At 33.7% G+C, this 21,743-nt stretch overlaps 2 protein-coding genes across 2 annotated transcripts; both read left to right on the plus strand.

The window, feature by feature from the left end:
* Positions 1-3,508: 3,508 nt before the first annotated feature.
* LOC111371668 lies at positions 3,509-7,340 on the plus strand. The gene is made up of 7 exons (XM_022993785.1): positions 3,509-3,760; positions 3,928-4,748; positions 4,951-5,123; positions 5,319-5,403; positions 5,480-5,701; positions 6,567-6,739; positions 6,936-7,340. Exons 2-7 carry the CDS (start codon positions 4,317-4,319, stop codon positions 7,003-7,005), a joined length of 1,155 nt encoding a protein of 384 aa, XP_022849553.1. The 5' UTR covers positions 3,509-3,760; positions 3,928-4,316; the 3' UTR covers positions 7,006-7,340.
* A 1,590-nt stretch (positions 7,341-8,930) lies between these two features.
* Positions 8,931-9,680, plus strand: LOC111371140 (major allergen Pru ar 1-like). Its single transcript, XM_022993048.1, has 2 exons — positions 8,931-9,114; positions 9,382-9,680. Exons 1-2 carry the CDS (start codon positions 8,931-8,933, stop codon positions 9,678-9,680), a joined length of 483 nt encoding a protein of 160 aa, XP_022848816.1.
* Positions 9,681-21,743: the final 12,063 nt, after the last annotated feature.

The following is a 21,743-nucleotide window of genomic DNA, read 5'->3' on the forward strand; positions in this document are numbered from 1 at the left end:
TGCGGGTCTGCATAGTGGTGGTGGTGCTGCTATGGATGTTCAGGCTTGCATGATGATAGTGTGGTATACATATTTATGTGGGTGGTTGTGCGGTGGTGCTAGTGCAATGAACTGGTAGTAGAATTTGTGGTGGTGGTGATGAAAGTAGTTGTAGATTTTGAGGAGGAGCGAGTTGAGGCTAGAATGATGGCCATTTTGTTATTCTCTCTATGGTTGCCAGAGGTGGTGAGGGGTGGCGTGGGGGTGGGATGAGGGGTGTTGTAGGGTGGGGTGAGAAGAAAATTAGTGGTTGTCGATAGGGGTGTGGAGGAGAAAATATGTGAAGAATGTGAGAGAAGATCTAGGGTGGGCAACGATGAGTGGGAGAATAGGGTTTGTGCCAATTAATTGGATAATACTGACCAGTTAATTGGATATTATTCTAGTTAAATGTGTAATTTGTGATTAAAATACGTAATTATGACTCCTAAATTGTGTTTTTTGTGAGTAATAAATAATATGTTACGTATTAAATGTATAATTTATGACTAAAATATGTAATTGTGATGTATAAATTACTTCTTTGTGACCATAACTTTGTGTAGTTTGTGAATAGTACGTGACTTGATTAGCTAAATTATAGGTCGCAAAAATTTATCAGGGTTCACAAAATGTGATAACTTGATTTTTATTTTTTTATTTATTAATTTTTTTTCTTTTTTTGATAAGATTTCACAAGTTTGCTATTTTTGAAGATGTATTTTAAAATATTTGTAATTATGTAATTTTTCCTTTAAGTTTTTTAAATATATAAGCCCATATGTCAGGGTTATTTTGTCTTTAATTGAGTAAGTTAATTAGTTAAGCGAGATGGTAAGCTCTCAAACTCGCAGCCGTAATCTTTGGTAATTATTTTATAGAATGGAAGAATTCTGAAGTGCATATCAATTTCATTTCAGATTTTTGCTCGATGGTAATCCCCAAATGAATAAATTCAATTTTAAAAACGAACTACTTATTTATAGAAGAATAAGAGTCAAAGAAATTGATTGAGGAACATCTCTTATTCTTATTATAGGATCTTGTGCAATCTTTTCATTAATTATATTATCCAATATCCCCTGCATCATTCAGAAAAAAAATAAAATAAAATAAAATCATTTCGAATAATATTACCCTTGCAATTAAATAAAAAATAATCTTACTTTTAATCTAAAAAAAATAAAAAATAAAACAAAATTAAGACCTTGGTGGTAGGATTCAGACAATTTTAAATAGAAAGCTAACGTCTAATTGTAGTTAACTCTTTAAATTAATATGATCCTTTGCACGAACGATTTATTAATTAGCTGATGTTGTTAAGTTGTAAAATACCTACTTAAAAAATTACTTCATGTATGGTTGCTAAAGTTATATTCTTTTACATAGTTAGAAAGTCTTTCATCACACTAATTTAATCTTATACATTTATTAATGCAAGGACGATACATAAAAAAATTAAAATGCAAGGAACATGATAAACCAACATCAATGTAAAAAGGAAAATTAAAGTAATTATGAGAACTGATTTTTTGATCGTTAGAGAGAAAAGTGGATCACACTTGTTGATCGTAAGTGAAAAAGTAAAAAATAACGGTTGAAATAGAGAAATAACAGTTAAAAAATTAATTTTTTGATGTGAAAATTATTATCAAATGGGGGCTAAATCGTGAAAATTTGTTCTAAACCATGCTCCCCAATTATACCTAGTAATTTCTTCTTAAAATGAAACCTTCTTACTCAACAATGTTCAAAGGCTTAAAATTTGATTGCACAAAGATAAATTTGGTATCTTCGCTCTTGTATTTCTCTTATTAACCTTCTAAGTTTCACCATGTTGTAGCTTATATGGTATTTCAAGTTACACAGTTCGAGATCTAGAAAATAAGTAAAAAATAGATAGCTCTAGGTGGATGATTCTCTAAGCGTGATTCTGCTAATTACTCTTTTTTATATGTATTATTAATTATTAAATTTCAAAAATATTAAATTATAGTAAGACTTGGAATCCATCATAAAAGATAACATTCATAAGTGGACTAGATCAAGCTCTTATATATTCATTTACAATATTACATTTCTTGACATCTGCATTTCAATTACTTGAAACTCACGTGTGATTTTAACGTTCACTGTTGACCCAGTGAATTGGACCCTTCACATGGCCAACGGTGAGCTATTCCACGTTCCTCCCTGCTGTAATAACAAATGGTTAGGCGTATATGATAGGTACCAACGGGGGTGGTGGAAGTCACAAACACTCGAATGATCAAATCAGTCGATGGTGGTGGTAATGGCGATGCCAAAATGCATGATACTCAAAAGGGGGAGGAGAAAATATACTTGCTTGTCTACAGAATGCTTACCTTGTTTATGGCCAAGTCCTTGATACTTATAGGCAAATGATACCGTTAGATGTGAGACTCGTGTGGCCATCCGATGATGCGAGGTGTCCGGTCGTTGGCATCCATTAGTCGCTTTCTAGGTGGGTGGGCATTTAATTTTTCTGATCTTGGATTGACATATGGCAGGGAAGTCGCACCAATCATTCCTAAAGATATAGAAACAATCTTGTGTAAAATATCCGTTTGTGGAACTGGCAGTGCAGAGGTGTTTCTCCTTGTCTTTACAGTGTATTACCTCGGCCACATCACCCTTTGGAAGATATGTCTAGGAACATGTAGATGCCTCGGAGTGTTCACATACGCCTCGGACATATACCACCTCGACAGGTATGCCTCGAACGTGTAGACACCTCATTGTGGTTAACACCTAGGAGCGGGCGTAAGAGCGGTCCCCCAAGTGCAGGGATGAATATTTATATCATCCGTAAACTTTTATGATCGCTTGTGTATGGATACCGTTGCGTGTGCTTTCAAGCTCATCTCGCCCTAGGTGCTGACTCATAGGGACGACGTATAGGAGATGTCTAAAGCTTTTAACTAGAGGAGCTCATCTAAATCGAGGCACTGACCCACAGGGGATGACGCGTGGGAGATGACTAAAGCTTTTAACTTGAGAAGCTTAGCTCAACCAAGGCACTAACATATAGGGAACGGTGCGTTGGAAATGACTAAAGCTTTTAACTGAAGAAGCTCATCTCAACCGAGGCGTTGACCCCACAAATTGGAGCCTCCACGTGGCCAACGGTGAGCTATTCCATATGTCCCTCTTTGTGTGCAATAACAAATGGTCAGACATGCATGATCGGTACCAATTTAAGGCTTATAATTTATCAACCATCTATAAATACTAAAAAATTCTTCTCCCCACAGCGTCCCATCCAGTAATTAGAGTCGGGGTGGGGAACAAGAGACCCAATTGTTATTTTAATTTATTTTATATTTTTCAAGTTAAATCTAAATTATAAAATTAAATAAATAATTAAAAAGAATATTTTAATCACCGTCCATATCCCACCCCAGAATCTCCTATGCCCCACAAGGTCAAGTTGCCATCCTACCATAATTTTCTGAAATCAATTTCAGAACGGGTTGTTCTTGGGGTACATGGGCGGCAATCGTTTTCAGCTCAATTGAATCTTCAATTAGGGCTTAGAAAACTCAAGATTATACTAGAATAGTTGAGAAAAATGATAATTACGTTCATGGGCATCTTGTAATTTGGTAGTTGTTATTTTTCTTCGTTGCGCGTGAGTATCAAGTTACCACTGATGCAAGTTGTCTGGTCAAATCTAATGCTTTTTCATCCAGAAGTTTAATCACATGGCCACGCTTCAAATGTAAGTAACTTTTGAATTTTGATTTGTTTCTATGGGGAAAAAATATCTATGATTACGACAAATTCATTTCAATCGTTTTATTGATAGAGATGAAGACTCTCGTGGTTCATTTTCTGTAATCAAAGTCAAATTTTGCTATCTTTGTCCTATTTACTTTTTATCGACAGGTCAGAATCTTTTGCAATTTCAAGCAAGAAATAGATCCCAGTTCATAGATGCTACTTGGAAGCTCATCAACACCAGTTGCTCAAGCCCCTTTTTCTCAGAGAGTCGTAATAGATTACATACAAATGATATCGCATAACCAAAATCTCACTTCTTCATGTTGTGCATAGTTTGAGTTCATTCTTGCAAATTGCAATTCATCTCCAGAGTCTTCATCGAATTCTCGGTTACCTGATTTTAGTCCAAAACTCAATAGCCTTCGACAGAATTTTTTTCGAGGAGCTCTGTTTGATAGTAATTTGGAAGAAATAGCTTCAACCTTGTTAGACATTAAAGAACTTTGGAGCTCAAAAACTGTGGTTAACAAATCTTTGCATAGGCAATACAAGTCATGTTGCACACAGAACGGTCCTTTTCTATATATAATAGGGAGGATGAGTTTGAAGAAGCGAGGGAAAATGGAGATTCAGGTGACGGGAAATTGGAGAGGGGAGCGATAATTGGAGAAAGTATTGAGGATGAATTTAGTTTTGGAAAGAACGTAATGTGCAAGATTGAGGAAGGCGATAATGAACAAGATGTAGAAGAAAGAAAGAGAAATTTGAGTCGAATCAAAGATCTGAAAATTGATGTCGAAGGTGAGTCTGCGAGTCATGTAATTTATCGTGATACAGGGGCCGGGATTGAAGGTATCGGTACTGATGGGGTTATTCAACCATCAAATTATAATGATGGTGATTATCCTGAGAATTACTACGAGAGGATGACTAGGGAAGATCCTTCCAACTCTTTGTTTCTGAGGAACTATGCTCAAGTTCTGCAGGTTAGTTTCTTTCCTTTTCCGTGTTTGCTGCCTTGTTTCTGGATTTATATTAATATAAGTTGTCGCCAGTTTTGCTAATTAACTAGTGACCAGCTAGAATTTGATGCCACAGTTTGCTTAGATACCTCTGATTCTCTGCACCAAAATATGATTTAGCCATATTTTTCTTATTCTAAATAACTTATCAAAACATTATTGACAGTTGAAGGGTGATTTTTTGGGAGCTGAGGAATACTATTCCCGTGCTATACTAAAAGATCCTGAAGACAGTCAAACGCTTCTGCAGTATGCGAAATTGATGTGGGAGCTCTATCATGACCAAGATATAGCCTCGACTTATTTTGAAAGGGCGGCCCAGGCTGCTCCTGAAGATAGGTAAATAATCTGTGATGTATCTTATGTTGAACTGAGAAACAACCCAATAGTTCACTTTGGAGAGTTTAGAACTTGACTGCGTGCCAGATAAGTTTATTGATTCTAGACTGAAATCCCCACTTTGGAACACTATAAAGTGTTTTTTCCCCCCTCCAAACTAGATTTTCAATGGCTGGTTCATGTTTCTTTTTTCAGCAATGTTCTTGCTGCATATGCTAGTTTCCTTTGGGATATAGATGACAGTGAGGATGAAGACCGCGCACCTAATGAACCGATTCAGGTGTTTATCTTCCTCGGAATGATTTTGTTCAGACCTAGTTTGAGGGTTTAACTAGAATTCTTTTTATAAACATCAGATTGAAGAAAGCACCATGCCGATTGACCTTCAGAGAACACACTTCGAAGAAGATAATATACCAGCTAGCCCTCCTTTACATCTAGCAATGGGACTGGGAATTGATGTACCTAGTTTCCATGATGGCACTGGTACTGATGTTGAGGAATATTACCGCAGGATGGTTGACGAAAATCCACGTAATAATTTATTTCTCAGGAATTATGCTCAGTTCTTACATCAGGTAAATGTTTATTCTTTCTGTTTTCATGTTGAAGTTCCACATCTATGTGATCATCGTATGAATTATCGTTGATTGACATTATTACACACGAGTCTTAGTCGTACTCCATCTTTGTTTATATATTCAGCAGATTCAATTGTTGTTGTTGTTGTTTTTTTTTATTTTATTTATTTATTTATTTTTTTTCAATATTAGTTATGTTAGCATTCTTCAATTGACCTTGTTATTTAGTTGAGCACTCCATGGCTACAAGGTTTTATGTGCACGGTCCAGCTTCCATATAAGTTAGAAGAGAATACTTAAGAGATTATGATTTTCTACAATGGTGTATTTATTCTATTTGACTCTTACTGGAGGTCTGGTAAAAAATCCTGCAATTTATGAAGGTGGATAAGACTGATGTAGCTTAAATGAAATTGGCAAGATGAATGTGTGGATGATATGAACAAACAACCGGACATAATACGAATACACGAGTAAAATAGTTGGAGAAATGAGAAATATATCAAATTTAATTTACCCATAATGGAAAAAATAGATTTCATTGGACCTACTAGTTGAATAGAAAAAAATTGGTGCAAAAGGATTCTTGTATCCACCCCATGTTTTGTGCTGTCTAAACGTTTCACTGTCTTTCAGGATGATATCTTGAGATTCATAGCTTAGGCTGTTCAATAATAATCATTCTCACTATTCAATCTGATCTCATAGTTTCAATATAATGTACTATATTTTCTTATTTATATCTACTACCCCTGCAAATGGGCGTAACATTAGTAACTAATAAAATCATCGAACTCTGAATAGAAGCTTGTTTGATTGTTCGTTTCATAATGTTCAAGTAACTTGCTATTTGGTTGGACAGTCGAAGGGAGATCTCATAGGAGCTGAAGAGTTCTACTCACGTGCAATACTGGCGGATCCTATTGACAGCGAGTCAATTTCGCAGTATGCTAACTTGGTGTGGCAGCTTCACCATGACAAAGATCGTGCTGTCACCTACTTTGAGCGAGCAGTCCAGGCGACTCCAGAAGATAGGTATTGATGAATCTGTTTCTTTTGATGACATCATGACATCTAAGAGGTTAAATACGTTCATTTCTTTTGTTGCAATCGTAAGGTCAAAAGGCTATTAATTATTGACAATTTTTATCCCCCATGTTCTTGAATTATGGTACACACTCAGTTTTCATGGTTAACTGACCGTTTTTTCCTACTTTTCTTTCACTTTCAGCAATGTTCTTGCGGCATATGCTAAATTTCTTTGGGAAACAGGGGATGACGGTATAGAAGATGTTGCATAAGAAGCTCATAGTCACTTGCCACTCATAGGAGCGACAACTGGAGCAATTCCTCAGAAACGATGACTAGTAACTAATTGCCTGTCAATTTTTCTTAGCTTCCCGTTGTCGATTTAAAATATATTGTTTATCCATGTAGAGATACAACAGAAGAAGGGGAAGATTGTGTCTATCAGCAGTTCAGCACTAGAGTAATTTCTGAAAATAAAAGTGAGAGTTCCCTACTCTCTATCGCTTGGAAACGTCGAAATTCAAATCACTTTTATTTGTTAGAGTGGTTTTATGAAGGTGCTGTTGAACACGAAATTTAAATAAGTATCTGTTTTGGACGGACTCTATCCAGATTTTTAGCATAAATTAAAACGTTATACGTTGTAAGTGTGTCCCACTCAATAAAGCAAACGTCTTTTCTTTAATGTGAAATCACATAATTGCCTAATTTGATGGGGATTGAATAATCGAAGAGGTATATAGGTCTTTTCATCAATCCACTTTAACTATTTGGTAATTATTAAGTCATAGATTACTGCTGTTGTACGATCCACATGAGCGGTCTAATTTATAATTAAAACCTTCAGATGATTGCTTCTAGACGTGCTAAATGCATTATCTTACAACTTTTAACGTTTTTGATGAGATGGTTTAACGAGTTTGAGAATATTTGAGTTCATGTCTTACCTTCATTCTGAAAATTTTGTGTCTCAAGCCCGTACGTGTACTTTTATTCTCTACTTATAAGTAAAATAAGAAGTCAAAACATATAGTTTTGTGCGAATTTTTCATTTTATTTATTTATTTTTGAATGAAACTACATAAAATTAACAAGGAAATTGATTGCTGTAAAGGTCTTGTTTCACAGGGTTTGTACAGACCCCTCGCATGCTAGGTGGGGGGTGCGGGTGGGTGATTATTTATAAAAATAAAATAAAAATTAATCCACCCCCCTATATTGTGTGTGGTCTGTAACAAGGCTTGTATAGGCAGCACTGCCCAATTCACAATTGGTGAAAACAAATAGCGCTACAAAAGTAGGAGGGACGATATGCTGTGTAGGTAGAATGGTTTGCGATGCCTTGATTAGACTCAGGGAAAGTAGTAATATTAACAAAATATACCAAAGTGTATAAAAATATAATAGTAAAAAAATTGAGAATATTTAGTATTAATATTATAAATTCAGTTTTTTTTCCCGTTTTCGTTTCGTTTTATTTATTTATTTTTTTAATCTTATCGTCAGATCAACTCACTAAACAGCATTCAAAACAAATAAAGCCCTATTTTTAGGCTTGAACATCTACAACTCCACTTTACACCCTTGCCATCGTTTGAATCTCATTAACTTCAATTTCATTACATTCTATTTTTCTCTTTTCTGTTTTTAACCACACAATCTTTCATTAAGTAATATTACTCGTAAATTGAAAACTTTTCCTTCTTTTTAAACACTCATTTAAAAAAAAAAAGAAAAAAAAAAGACATTATTCTACCCATTTTCATTTCCAAAAAAGGAGTGCCCAACGGGGAATTTGTCTATTGATGTTGCATTTTGTCCTAAAGGAACGTAGTGAAGTTCGCTTGGGAAAACATCATTTCTCTTTAGATAGAACAATAAATGAAGCTACAAATATTTGCCCAATTTTCATTAATTTTTCAGAAATTCTAAATAATATAAACATGCTGGACAAAGTGCAGAATATATTGGTATCCTCCACTTTATACCCTCCTTTGTCCACTTGCTATGGTATTTGAGGATCAAAAAATATGTATAGGAAAAAAGAATGAAAGACAAGGAAAGGAATTCTTGATTGTGCTATATATACTCTCCAATTTCTCCTAGGTTTCTCTATGCAAAGAGAGTATTCATCAAGATACATTCTAATTTCTTACTATTCTCCAAGTACTTTTTGTAGTAAACTTCATCGACACAAATGGGAGTTAATACTTTCACCGATGAGCATTGTTCTGCAGTCGCTCCATTGAGGATCTTTAAAGCTTCCATTGTCGACTCTCATAACTTGATCCCAAAGCTCGTCCCACAAGCCATTAAAAGCATTGAATTTATCCAAGGCAACGGAGGAACTGGAAGTATCAAGCAAATCAACTTTGCTGAAGGCAAATTTTTCGAAAACCTTTTAGTACTTGTACATTTTGATAATTAAATCATCTCATTGCATAGGGGCTAGAGCTAGAACTATAGTTGTGGCAGCAAATTTCATAAAATTTTAATTGTGGGGGCAAAATTGAATACTCTAAGGAATTTTTTAAAAATCTTCTGCAAAACTTTAGATTTGAAATTTAGCGTGGGAGCAGCTGACCCCATTATCCCTACACTAAATCCGTCACTATCATTGTATATACTGACCTCCATTGTTCATGCAGGTGGTGGTTTTGGTTCGGTGAAGTATCAAATTGACGAGCTTAATGACAAGACACTGACATACAAGTATTCGTTGGTTGAAGGTGATGCCTTGATAGAAGGGCTCGAGAAAATAACTTATGAGGTCAAGTTTGAGCCATCACCTGATGGGGGCTCTATCTCTAAGGTTACAAGCAAGTATTACACTAAAGGTGATTTTGTGCTCAAGGAAGAGGATATCAAGGCAGGAAAAGAACGAGTCCTTGGCATGTACAAGGTTGTTGAAGACTATCTCCTCAAGAATCCCGATGCTTATGTTTGATGCAAAGCTCGTGTCGTGTGGGGGGTTTTGCAGTGGATCGAGTTATTTATCCCTTTTTCGTGCTTTTCAGCAAATCGTCTTTGTTTAACAATAAAAACCAACATCTGATTTTGGTTTCTTGGGTTGTAAGCATACATGACTTTTGAATAAAATGTATTTCTCTACGTTTTATGGACTTGTGTTAATATATTTACATGGTTTTAGAAGTTTCTACTATTTTGTGAATTTTATCCCAAAAATTTACTCAAATCTGCAGTGATGAAAGATGTTTCGACAGGGTACTACACTTCCATGATGAAGTAATGTTGCTCAGGCGAGGTACTTGTACCAGCCTAAATGTAAAAAGGCTTTGTAGAATCGAATTAAGATTTGTTGTCAGATGAATTTAACATCTTTGTTGACAGAAGATGTGTAAGAAAAATGAATGGATGACATGTAGACCGTTTTTTAAAATGGTCCAATGAAATTCTACCACATGACGTTTCTGTCATCCAAGATGTTAGTGTAGCATGATTGTGCAAAATTAGATGATGCTGGTAAAGTTTCACGGGACTGCAAACATTAAGCCCCTGTTCGTTAGAGGTTAAAAAATCAGATTTTTATAAATGTTGAAGAAATGTGTAGTTGAAATATTGTGGGTCCTACGAAATATACATTTTAATCAATTTTTTTTTTTTTTTGCAATACCTAAATTGTCCCTGAACACTATTGGGAGTCAAAATTTATTGAATCGACACAGAAAAGTTCGATTGTGGCTCTCGATATGTATTCCAAGCCTAACCAGATGCTCATAAGAGAAAGGAGAGCGATAGGCACTGATGAGCAGCAATCCCCACAAAGTGCACGAACGAAGACTGTTAAAGGGATTATTCTTGCAAATTCAATATTTCGTCTTCTGTTTCTCTAGGATTATTGTTGGTTGCATATATCCTACACTTTGTCGAACCAACAGCATAATACCCCAGGGCACATCTCCAAGTGGTAAAAGGGGGGTGGAGAAATCCAGCTTTGCTTGAAACTGCTGCGTCAAGGGTTCGAATTCTGAAATATGGATTTGGCTCTTGGGTAAGTGCAAGTGTACAAGCAGCCTTCCACCCTGTACCCTTGGATGCATAACCTGCGATTTACCTCCCTCACGATACTCCAGGGCAGGGGCGGTGGGGGACCCTTAAGGTTGGGGTTCAACCTTTTAAGAACAACATGAAGTCGATTTCTGTAATTTTGTACCCTCCCTTGTCTGTTGTAGCTTGATTTTGTCCTAAAGTAGGTTAGTGAACTTACCACTAACAATAATTTTTCTTTAAAAACAAATCTTTTCCCAATTATAATGGATTTCCTTAAGTCAAGCAAGGATAAAAAGCTGAATGTAAAGGCTATCCACTTGATTTTCGCCCCGCGAAGGATTTTCAGAGCCTCTATTATTGACTCCCATAGCTTGATCCCAAAGCTCGTACCACAAACTATTCATCCAAGGCAATGGAGGAGCGAGGATTAAACTACTTTGCTCGAAAATTTTTGGTAGAATGGTTGACATCCTCTTGCATGCGTGTGGATCCCACATAAATAAAAAAGTCCAAAAAAAAGGTGGACCACACCCCATTGTGAGTATCAATCCGTCATTATGTCAAAAAAATTCGGGTAACATAGCATAGTTGGGAGTGAAAAGTATGGAGCCAATCAACTTTGCTGAAGGTGGTGGTTTTGGCTCAGGTATCAAGTTGATGAGCTCAATGAAGAGACTTTGTCGTACAAGCACTTGATGGTAAAAGGCGATGCCATGATAGAAGGGCAAAAAAAAAAAAAAAAATAACTTATGAGGTGAACTTTTAGCCATCGCCTAGCCAAGGGGCTCTATCTGTCAATGTTACACGCAAGTATTTTTACTAAAGGTGACTTTGTGCTCAAAGAAGAGAATACCAAATCAAGCCCATCTTGTTCTGAACCCTGATGCTTATGCTCGATTTGAAGCTCGTATGGGGATTTTTCAGTCTATCAAGCCACCTTTGTTTGACAATAAAAACATTAGATTTGATTGTGATTTCTTGGGTTGGATCATATATTTCTTTTGAATAAAATGTTTTTGTCTACATTTTAAGGATCCTAAACATGTTCCTTGAACAAAGAGCGAAGTAATATTCTTATGAACTTGAGTTCTCTTACATTTGGCTTTATTCATTTGAGTTGGACTCGGTAAGTTTGGGCAGGTAGTTAGCTTCAACAAAAATTTCCTAGGAATTCGAGGATGACATAGAAGATTTGAGGATTTAGTGGTAAATGGAGAGGTGGCCCGACCCATTCACTACAACAATCTTTGACCCAATTCTTTGGGAAAAAAAATTGAAAGCATTTAAATCTCACAAATGCCCTATACGAGAGAGGAGTGACAGAGACCGATCAAATCCACCCAAAGCAAGGTTGATTTTCAAGTTTCATCTTCTTTGTCATCTTTATCTTCACTAATATCCAATGTTAGATTCTATTCTAATGGTTTATTTTTTTATTTTGGTTGGGTAGTTTATAAATCTTTGATTTTATTACTATTTTTTTTAATTTTTTTTTTGAATATTTTATGAAACTTTAAAATAGAAATTTTAGAACTTGAAAATCTGAATTCCTTTATTGTTAAGATTTTCTATATCAAATCACCAAGAGAAGTATTAAATGTGGAACATACCTGAAGTCATTGAGAATAATTCTTTATCACTATATCATGATTCCAGATCTTGAATTTTGAAGCTTGAACCGCAATCTTTTCATATTTCCAGTTTTAATATTGAATTTTGCCTCATTTAATTCTTTAATTCTTATTCTTGATTCTTGAATTTCTTCTTCTTGATTCTTGATTGTGAATTTTGGATATTTCTTTTCAATATGTTTTCTCTTGCATTATTGTGTTAATATGATGACACAAAGAATGAGAATCACATGTGAATTAGGGACCATAAACCTATATAGTTTTCATATATATTTTACCCATCATAAAATATAGTTCTAAAGAAATATGGTATCTACACATATTTAGACCCACACTTTATTCTAAAGTTCAATGACTTTATTCTTTATTAGATCGCTTTAAAAAGGGGCTTATTTTTAAGATATACATAATTGATTACATATGTAGACCCACATGACAAATTAATAATTTTCTAACAATCTCTCACTTGAACCGCATATGTTACCTTATAAATGCATATAATCTTACGAGCTCAAAACTTTTGCTATCATTATCAAAAGCATCTTCGAACAATCTCGTCAATCAATTATGTCACACATCATTACTAGTATCATAACTAATATCATCGATGGTCACACACATCAATACAAGCAAATGACATAGATCAAGTGTAGATATATAGTATGGAAATCATATCCAATGTGATCCAAAAATGCTTATTTTCAATTGGTCCTACCTTATTTTTTGAATAAATTCAACCATAAACTTTAATCAGAGTGAAACTGAACTGAATACTTTATTTCTGAAATAAATCAAATATCCATGGAAAAAAATATGTGCCTAAATCAGATAACATTCGAATAAAAACTTCCACTAAACTGGCATGTCGTCTAAAGAAGCAACAATTATGTGAGCAATATGTTCATGAAAGATCTTGGATGATAGCCCCTTAGTAAGCGGATTCGTAATTATAAAGTTTGTCCTAAAATGTTCCATATTTATCCAAACACTTTGAATTCTTTTCTTAATAAATAGGAACTTAATGTCTATAAACTTTGACATCTTCGAGCTCCTGTTGAAACATAAGAATGTTGTTGTCATGGAATAACTTAAATGGTCTTTCAATTCTATCCAAAACACGCAGTCAGTGACAAAATTTTGCAATCATATTCCATGACTAAAATCAGAATATCCAATGATCTACAATTGGTCTAATTTTCTTGAATGTGATCTTGTAATACTTAGTTCTCTATAAATACTAAATAACTCAATTGGCTACTTTTTAAATATCCATCTCAAAATTACTTAAATATCTGCCTAGCATTCAAATAATGAATGCCATATCCAGAAGCATGCAAACCTTAGCATACATTAAACTCCCAACTACTGAACCATAGGGAATTTTTTGTAATTCATTTTCTTTAAGTTTATTCTTGGGGCATTGATAAAATTGTCTCCCTTAGCAATAGAGGTATCACATAGTTTATAATCACGAATCCCAAATCTCTTAAGAACATTTTTCCATAGAGCTCTTTTCACATAGTTTATAATCATGAATCCCAAATCTCTTAAGAACATTTTTCCATAGAGCTCTTTTATAATAATCCAAAAATACTCCAAGAATGATTCCCATTGTATCTATATCCTAATAGAAAAGAGATATCACCAAGATCTTTCATTTCAAAATAATAATGTAGAAATTTTATTAATTGGGTCTTGGGAATAATACAAATAAGATAACCCTATTTATAGGGTTATGAATAACAATAAAAGGAAAGATTACATAATCAATTACTAATGTAAATAATCTTACACTAAAAGGAAAAAATAGTTCTAAATAATCTTTCCATCTTTAACACCCTCCCCTCAAACTCAATATGGTATAGAATATTGAGTTTGAACCAATCAAGTCTTCAATTATTATTATTATTATTATTATTTTTTTTTTTTGTTTTGAAACATAAGAAAAAACCTCTAGATTGTTTAAGAGGCAGGAAACCCCTAGTTTGTTTAAGGGGCATAGGTAAGCAAATCCTTAATTTGTTTAAGGGACACGAGATAGCCAATAAAATTCAAGGTACCGACCCTCCAAAATTTTGTTTTTGAAAACCTCTAATTTGTTTAAGAGGCAAAAAACCCCTAGTTTGTTTAAGGGACACGGGAGAGCCAATAAAATTCAAGTACCGACCCTCCAAAATTTTGTTTTTGAAAACCTCTAATTTGTTTAAGAGACAGAAACCCCTAGTTTGTTTAAGAGGCATAGGAGAGCTGGTAAAATTCAAGTACCGACCCTCCAAAAAAAAATTTTTTGAAAACCCCTAATTTGTTTAAGGGGCACGGGTAAGAAAATCCCCAGTTTGTTTAAGGGACACGAGAAGAGCCAGTAAAATTCAAGGTTCGACCATCCAAAAATTTTGTTTTAAAGAAAACCCCGAATTTTTGAAAAGGGGTAAGGAGAGAAAACATTTTTTTTTTGTAAGCATTTTTTTTAAGTGAAAAATTAAAGATATGAAAACAGATTTGAAAATCAAAAAATTATTTCCTTAGCAATTTATCATCAGAAAAAGGATATTTCTCAGCTTCTCCATATGGCCCAACAACCGTGTCGCGAAAAAAATCTCCATCATTACAGTAGATGATGTACTCACAATTGCACCATGTTGAAAGGATCAAAAATGGAAAACAAAATCCACTTTGGAGTCAAAACTTGCAGCTCCAAGTCAAAGTGTAGCAACCCAGGAAGCTTAAACTGAACTCAATCACTGAAAACAAGAAAATAAATCTGTCCTCATTTTAGACTTGAAAAGGTCAGAATAACCCAGAGGCGTCTCATTATTGTCGGGACAGACAAAAGCAATCTCTAATTTATAACTTCAGTATGGAACTTATCTGAAAAAAATATGAACAGAAAATTTTGTCTAGCAACGACAAGAATTTTGGTGAGGAAACTGGACGGAGCAAGAAGAAAAATATGACCAGACGAGCGGCATCGTACCGCTCGCCGAAGAACGAAAGTTTACAAGTTTAACTCAAGACCAAGTTAACCCCGCTCTGATACCATGATAAGAATAATAATGTAGAAATTTTATTAATTGGGTTTTGTGAATAATACAAATAAGATAACCCTATTTATAGGGTTATGAATAACAATAAAAGGAAAGATTACATAATCAATTACTAACGTAGATAATCCTACACTAAAAGGAAAATATAATTCTAAATAATCTTTCCATCTTTAACATCTTTTATAATAATCCAAAAATACTCCAAGAATGATCCCATTGTATCTATATCCTAATAGAAAAGAGATATCACCAAAATCTTTCATTTCAAGATTTCATGACAAAAATCTTTTGGTTTCGTGCAATAAAGTTATATTATCATAGAAAAGTAGTTTGTCATCGATATACAATGCTAAGAAAATATGCTTATTCCAACAAAACTTATGGTATACACAATCATCAATTGTATTTACCTCAAAATCCAATAGGATAATTATTTGATGAAATTTTTTATAACATTTACGGGAAGCATATTTAAGATCATCGATTGATTTCTTTGATTTATAAACCAACTGATAAAGCTTAAGATCACAAGTGCCATAATAGTCCTAAAAGAGTCTTTCGTAGAATTTGGAGGGAAAGTCTCTTTAAACTCCATGCCTTCCTTTTGAGTAAAGCCATTTACAATAAGACAAATCTTATATCTCTTCATATCACCCTTGAAACCCTTCTTGGTTTTAAATATCTATTTACAACCAATGGACATCGCATCTTCAAGTAATATGATGAATTCCCAAATATAATTGTCACTTACAAGTTTTGTCTCTTTATTTATGGCATCATTCCACTCTTGAGAATTATTCATTCACATTGCTTGATGAAAGTTGATTGATCAGATCTTCCTCCACCAATCTAATGTCATCCTTATTTTCTTAGATAAAGACTATAAAGTCGTCTGAATTGTCTTTCTATTTTCATTGGTGGATTTTCTTAATGGAATTTATTTTTGAGGTTGTTGAGTTAGTTATTTTGGAACAATCTCTTGATTGTTTATGGGAGGTATTGTATTATTGTTACTTACAAATTTTATCTCTTTATTTATGGCATCATTCCACTCTTGAGAATTATTCATTCGCATTGCTTGATGAAAGTTGATTAATCAGATCTTCCTCCACCAATCTAATGTCATCCTTATTTTCTTAGATAAAGACTATAAAGTCGTTCGTTGTCTCTCTTTTCATTAGTGGATTTTCTTAATGGCATTTGTTTTTGAGGTTGTTGAGTTAGTTATTTTGGAACAATCTCTTGATTGTTTATGGGAGGTTTTGTATTATTGTCTTGATCTGAAATTGCTTCTTGAATAAGATCTGGAGCGAAATTTGTCTTTAGTCCTGATCATTATCAATTGCAATAGAAGATATATATGCATAGACTTCCTTCAAGACAAAATCCTTAACCTTATAACCTTTTCTCCCCCTCCCCGCAAATTCTTAAAGAATTGGACATCTCCTATTTTGAAAATTGACATGATAGTGGGATCTTAAAATTTGCAACCCCTTTGGCCTCCAATAAATTAGCAACTGACAATTCTGGAGTCCAGATTATTTTTCGATGGCTTACAAAGCCTTACCTTAATTGGAGAACCCAAAATATGCAAGTGCTTCAAATTACACTTCTTGCTTATCGAAAGCTGATAAGGAATTTTGACAATTACTTTACTTGGAACTTTATTGAGATTTTAAGTTGCAGTCTTTAGTATTTCTTCCTATAGAGATTTAGGTGTATTGTAGGATGATTGTACATTCCTATAGGAATTTAGCAAAAGACCTTGGACATTGTTTTCCCGATATATCATATCCTCTATAATATTCATCACTACGGTCAAATCTAACTTGTTTTATTCTTTTGTCCAGTTGATTTTTAACTTCAACTTTGTAAGCCCTAAACATGTCAAGTGATTGGGATTTCTTATGAATAAGATACAGGTAACCATAGCGAGAATAATCATATATGAACATAACATGTGATTGTTGATCATTCCAAGAAATCGAAGAGTATGATCCAAAGTTATCTATATGAATTAGTTGGGGGGGATCAAAAACTGCTTCTGACTCGAGCTATTCCTTTCTCTTTTGAGAGATGTAACATGTTGACTTGTGACATAATGAAGTGAAATTCTCATTGGTTAATTTATATTTAATACCACGTGAATTTACATGTAAGGTTCCTTTATAAGAGGCAACAGTATTAAGCAATTATAACTTATCATAACCGGATAAAGAATTGGTACCCACAATACTTGAAATAAGAAAAATATCAAAGTGGCTATTTTCAATTGAACAAGAGTAATCAAATTTGACTAGTGTAGAAATAGAAATCAAATTTTGACTAAAAGACGTTACCGCAATTATTTCTTTCATATTCAAATAATAATCAGTCTTTAATAATAACCTAAAAGTTCCTAAATAGATGAATCTTTCAGCATCACTTAGCTTTAACCAGTTCAGACAATTCCACATACACATGCTTATTTGAATGGTTATACCGAAATTTATCCACTAAGCATGTCTATGTACTGAAATTAAATTCCTCAAAACAAACCAAAGCGTGAAGTGTACTTTTTTTTACACATCAAGCACGGTATAGTACCTCTTTATGTATGCTAGATTTTCACAAACGTAAGTACGCAATGATTAATCCTTTTTTAGATTTTGCTATTATTTTTGAATTGCACCAGATACAGCTTCCTCATTTTTTAACTTGAACTTAGAGGTACTTGTCAAGTGAGTACTTTCAATTTTCTCGTACTATAGCATTTCTTCTTCTTGCACACAATATAAAATGAGTTCATCGAGAGTCCACTTCCCCTTCTGACAGTTGTAATTGACCTTTAATTAGCCGAATTTTGCAGGAATAGAAATTAAAATTAAATGCAAGAGCAAGTCATCAAACAACTCAAGCTTTAATATCTTTAGTTTTAAAGTAAGATGAGACATCTCCATTATGTACTCTCATATGATTTCTTTACCCTTATATTTTAATGGAACCAAGTTCGCTAGAAGTGTACTAGTCTTGCCCTTATCGCCTTTTGCAAAACGTTTTTCAATTTCTTTAAGAAATTTTTAGCTAGTAGTTACCTTATCGGACACAGGGCTCCTGAATATTGCTAGAATTCCACGTTTCATAATTACAAGACTTACGAATTTTGAACGATCTCACTTATTCGAGTCCCTTTTTATTAGCGAAACTTTTATACATAAGATTAGTGGTTGTTCAGTCTTTAACGCAATGTCTAGATCCATGCCACTAAGAATGATACGAACATTATCTCTCTAGCCCTTATATTTTGATTTAAGCACGGGAATTAAATTGATGTTGACAATTATTGTAGGAATTGATGAATTAACTTAATAGAACATAAACATATTTAATATGTTCACATGGAAATCCATATTGAGCAATCAATAAATTCATATAATGGTGAACCACATCACAAAAGATTGGGCAAAACATTAACATTTAGTCTTTAGACAGAATATCAATTTGTAAGTAGTATTCTTGGTGTAGTAATCAAATTTTGATAATAAATCATGTCAAATGTTAAGTCTATCTTTGAATTGACTCAATGTTCACATTAAAAAATAAAAAAAGAGAAAGAAACCTTATAATTATCACATATTTATTACTATAGATGTACAAATAATTCGACAAAATATTGACCTTCCTTTAAATCGGTCAGTACCTACATGAACTATGTGCACACAACATTTCAAATAAATTAATTTAGACAAAAGATGTTACTTTGGTAACATGGTTTAATTAATCTATTTTGAAAAATTAGTAATCCGAAAGAAACCTTAAATACTAAGGCCACATTTGATTTTCATTTTTTTTAAGAATGAAAAAGAAAAATATAGTCATTACGGGACTTACATAAGAGATAAATTGTTAAATATGGTGATTTTATGTGATGAATAACTGTCATATTTTTCAATTTTGTGGCCAAAGAATGAAAATCAAATAGGGGCTAAGATTTGAAACTGATTGTCCTTTAATCCTTATCTTTTATTTTTATTTTTACAAAAAAATAATTTAACAGAACTTTGGCCCTGCAGCTTCTAGAATCTGATGTTGGGATGTCAGATCTGGCAGCCCTGTCTTTACTACCTAGCAGCGATTCTGCTATTTTCATATAGAGTTGGCAATAGACCTAGCCGGCCCCACGAGCTTGTGAGTTCACAAGCCACGAGCTTTACGAGACTGAGTCGAGCCCACGAGCTTGAATTTTTTATTTTTTTTTTGGGAAAATTTTCTTCACAGTTTTTACGAGTCCACAAGCTCGACATAATCAGCCTTGCTCGGCTTGTCATTTGACGAGTTCAAGCAACCCACGAGCAGAGCGATCGACCCAACGAACTGCTCGATTCGTTTGACATCTCTATGTTGATATGTTTTTCAAATTTTGCTAAAATTGCTCGATACATTTGATATCCCTATTTTGATATATTTTTCGAATTTTGCTAAAAGAAGGCAAAACAAAATTGAAGTGACAGCCGCCGCAAACTGGATGCATACCTGACATCTTAATTGCTTAATTCAAGTAAAATTGCAACTCCAGCCCCTTAGTTTTGTTTGACTTTTTCTAAAAAAAATTCCAAAAAGATTCTGATTTTTTTTGAGCCACAACTGAGACACGGCTCGGACTCTCACGTGGCAGCAATGAGGAATCTTGACCATCGACGGGCAGGAGCATATATAATTTCATTTCTAAAATATTAGGGAAAAAAAAATTAGGGCTAAAATTCACATCCCAAGCCTAAAATTCTCTCTTTTCAATAGTTTAATATGGAGTTGATTCTGATACCACTTGTTGAATGTTTTATGAAATATTAAAACTAGAAACATTAAAATTTGAAAGCCTAAATTCATTTTTCACCAAGATCTTTCATGTCAAATCATCAAGAGAATTATTAAGTGCACATACTTTCATTTATTGGAAATAATTCCTTATTAATAGATCTTGAATTTTGAAACTTGAACTGCAATCTTTTGATATTTGGCTGATGATTTGATGGTTGACTTCTTATTTTGATTATTACAAACAAATTGAATTTAAGTGATTGACAGTGATTATTGTAAATTTATGATACGAAAAGATTTAGTTCGAGAATCATGCAACATTGGTACAAAACAATATTACACAAGTTTTACGTACAAGGAAATGATAATCAAGGTCTCACACACCAAATTACATTGGATGAAGAAATTGAAGACACTAACTAGATGCATTTGTATACTCAAATGTAAAGCTAAAACACTTTAATATTTCGCATCGATCATAGCTCAAACAACCTTCATGCACGAGAATTATCATAACAAACCTGACTTGCATAAAAAATTATTTTTCAAAAAGATAAGTAATTCAATTTTCACAATCAAACCTTTATGACATTACTTACCTATAAAAAGTATATAACAAAACTGTTAAAAAAAATATTTTTAAATAAACTTTCTTCAAATAAATGAAAAAATTAAATATGGCCATCCGGACGTCGGATGGTGTCTTCCGGACGTCCGAATGAAATGTCCAACGGTCAATTTTTTAACCGTTTGACAAACGGCTAGTTACTCGTCCGGATACCAAGAGGACGTCCGAATCAAGTGTCCGGATCTCTCGATTGATTGCTATAAATACCTTACTTTTTAACTTTTAAAAGTGTGAATTTTAAAGCATTAAAGAAAGCTACTTATTAATCTCATTTACCTTATTTCTCAATCTTTAAGAAGTCAAAATTTTTTTTGTTGAAAAGGGTTTTGAGTAAGTAACTTTGTAACATCTTATATCTTGATAAAAAGTTTTTCGCACAATACTTGAGCTATATTCTTTGTGATCTATTGAGGTATTGTGCCTACTTCTCTCTTAATACTTCGTTGTATTTATATCATTTGTTAAGAGAGAAGCTTTTCAAGTGTAATCTTGATTCTCTTGCTTATTGAATTGTGGGTCGTGTTGAGGTCCCGAAAAGCTCAACGTGTAAAAGGATCGGTGCTCCTTAGTTGTAAGTCACCGGAAGTATTGTAAGGGTTGGATTGCACCATAAGTCAATCAAAGATAGTGAAAAATGCTTTGCTCGTGACGAAGAGTTTGGTAACGGAGGACGTAGATCGTAATTGGATCGAACCTCCTTATTACATCGTTTGCACTCTCTTTTCCCTTCCTTTTATTATATTTGTGTTATCTTGTTTATTCATTGTTATTTGCTTATATTTGCATTTATTTTCGAAAAAGTATTAAATAACCAATTCACCCCGCTCTTGATTAGTTGTTCTTGGACTTTCATTGGCTTCTTTACTTATTTTAAATTTTGCCTCATTTGATCCTTTTAT

The sequence above is a fragment of the Olea europaea genome, chromosome 22, assembly GCF_002742605.1.
Source record: "Olea europaea var. sylvestris chromosome 22, O_europaea_v1, whole genome shotgun sequence".
NCBI lineage: Eukaryota > Viridiplantae > Streptophyta > Magnoliopsida > Lamiales > Oleaceae > Olea > Olea europaea.

Coding starts and splice junctions, on each gene's coding strand:
- LOC111371668 (XM_022993785.1), top strand. CDS start 4,317: ATGTTGCACACAGAACGGTCCTTTTCTATATATAATAGGGAGGATGAG. Junction 5,702..6,566: donor ATGCTCAGTTCTTACATCAG/GTAAATGTTTAT, acceptor TTGGTTGGACAG/TCGAAGGGAGATCTCATAGG. Junction 6,740..6,935: donor CAGGCGACTCCAGAAGATAG/GTATTGATGAAT, acceptor TTTCACTTTCAG/CAATGTTCTTGCGGCATATG.
- LOC111371140 (XM_022993048.1), top strand. CDS start 8,931: ATGGGAGTTAATACTTTCACCGATGAGCATTGTTCTGCAGTCGCTCCA. Junction 9,115..9,381: donor GCAAATCAACTTTGCTGAAG/GCAAATTTTTCG, acceptor TTGTTCATGCAG/GTGGTGGTTTTGGTTCGGTG.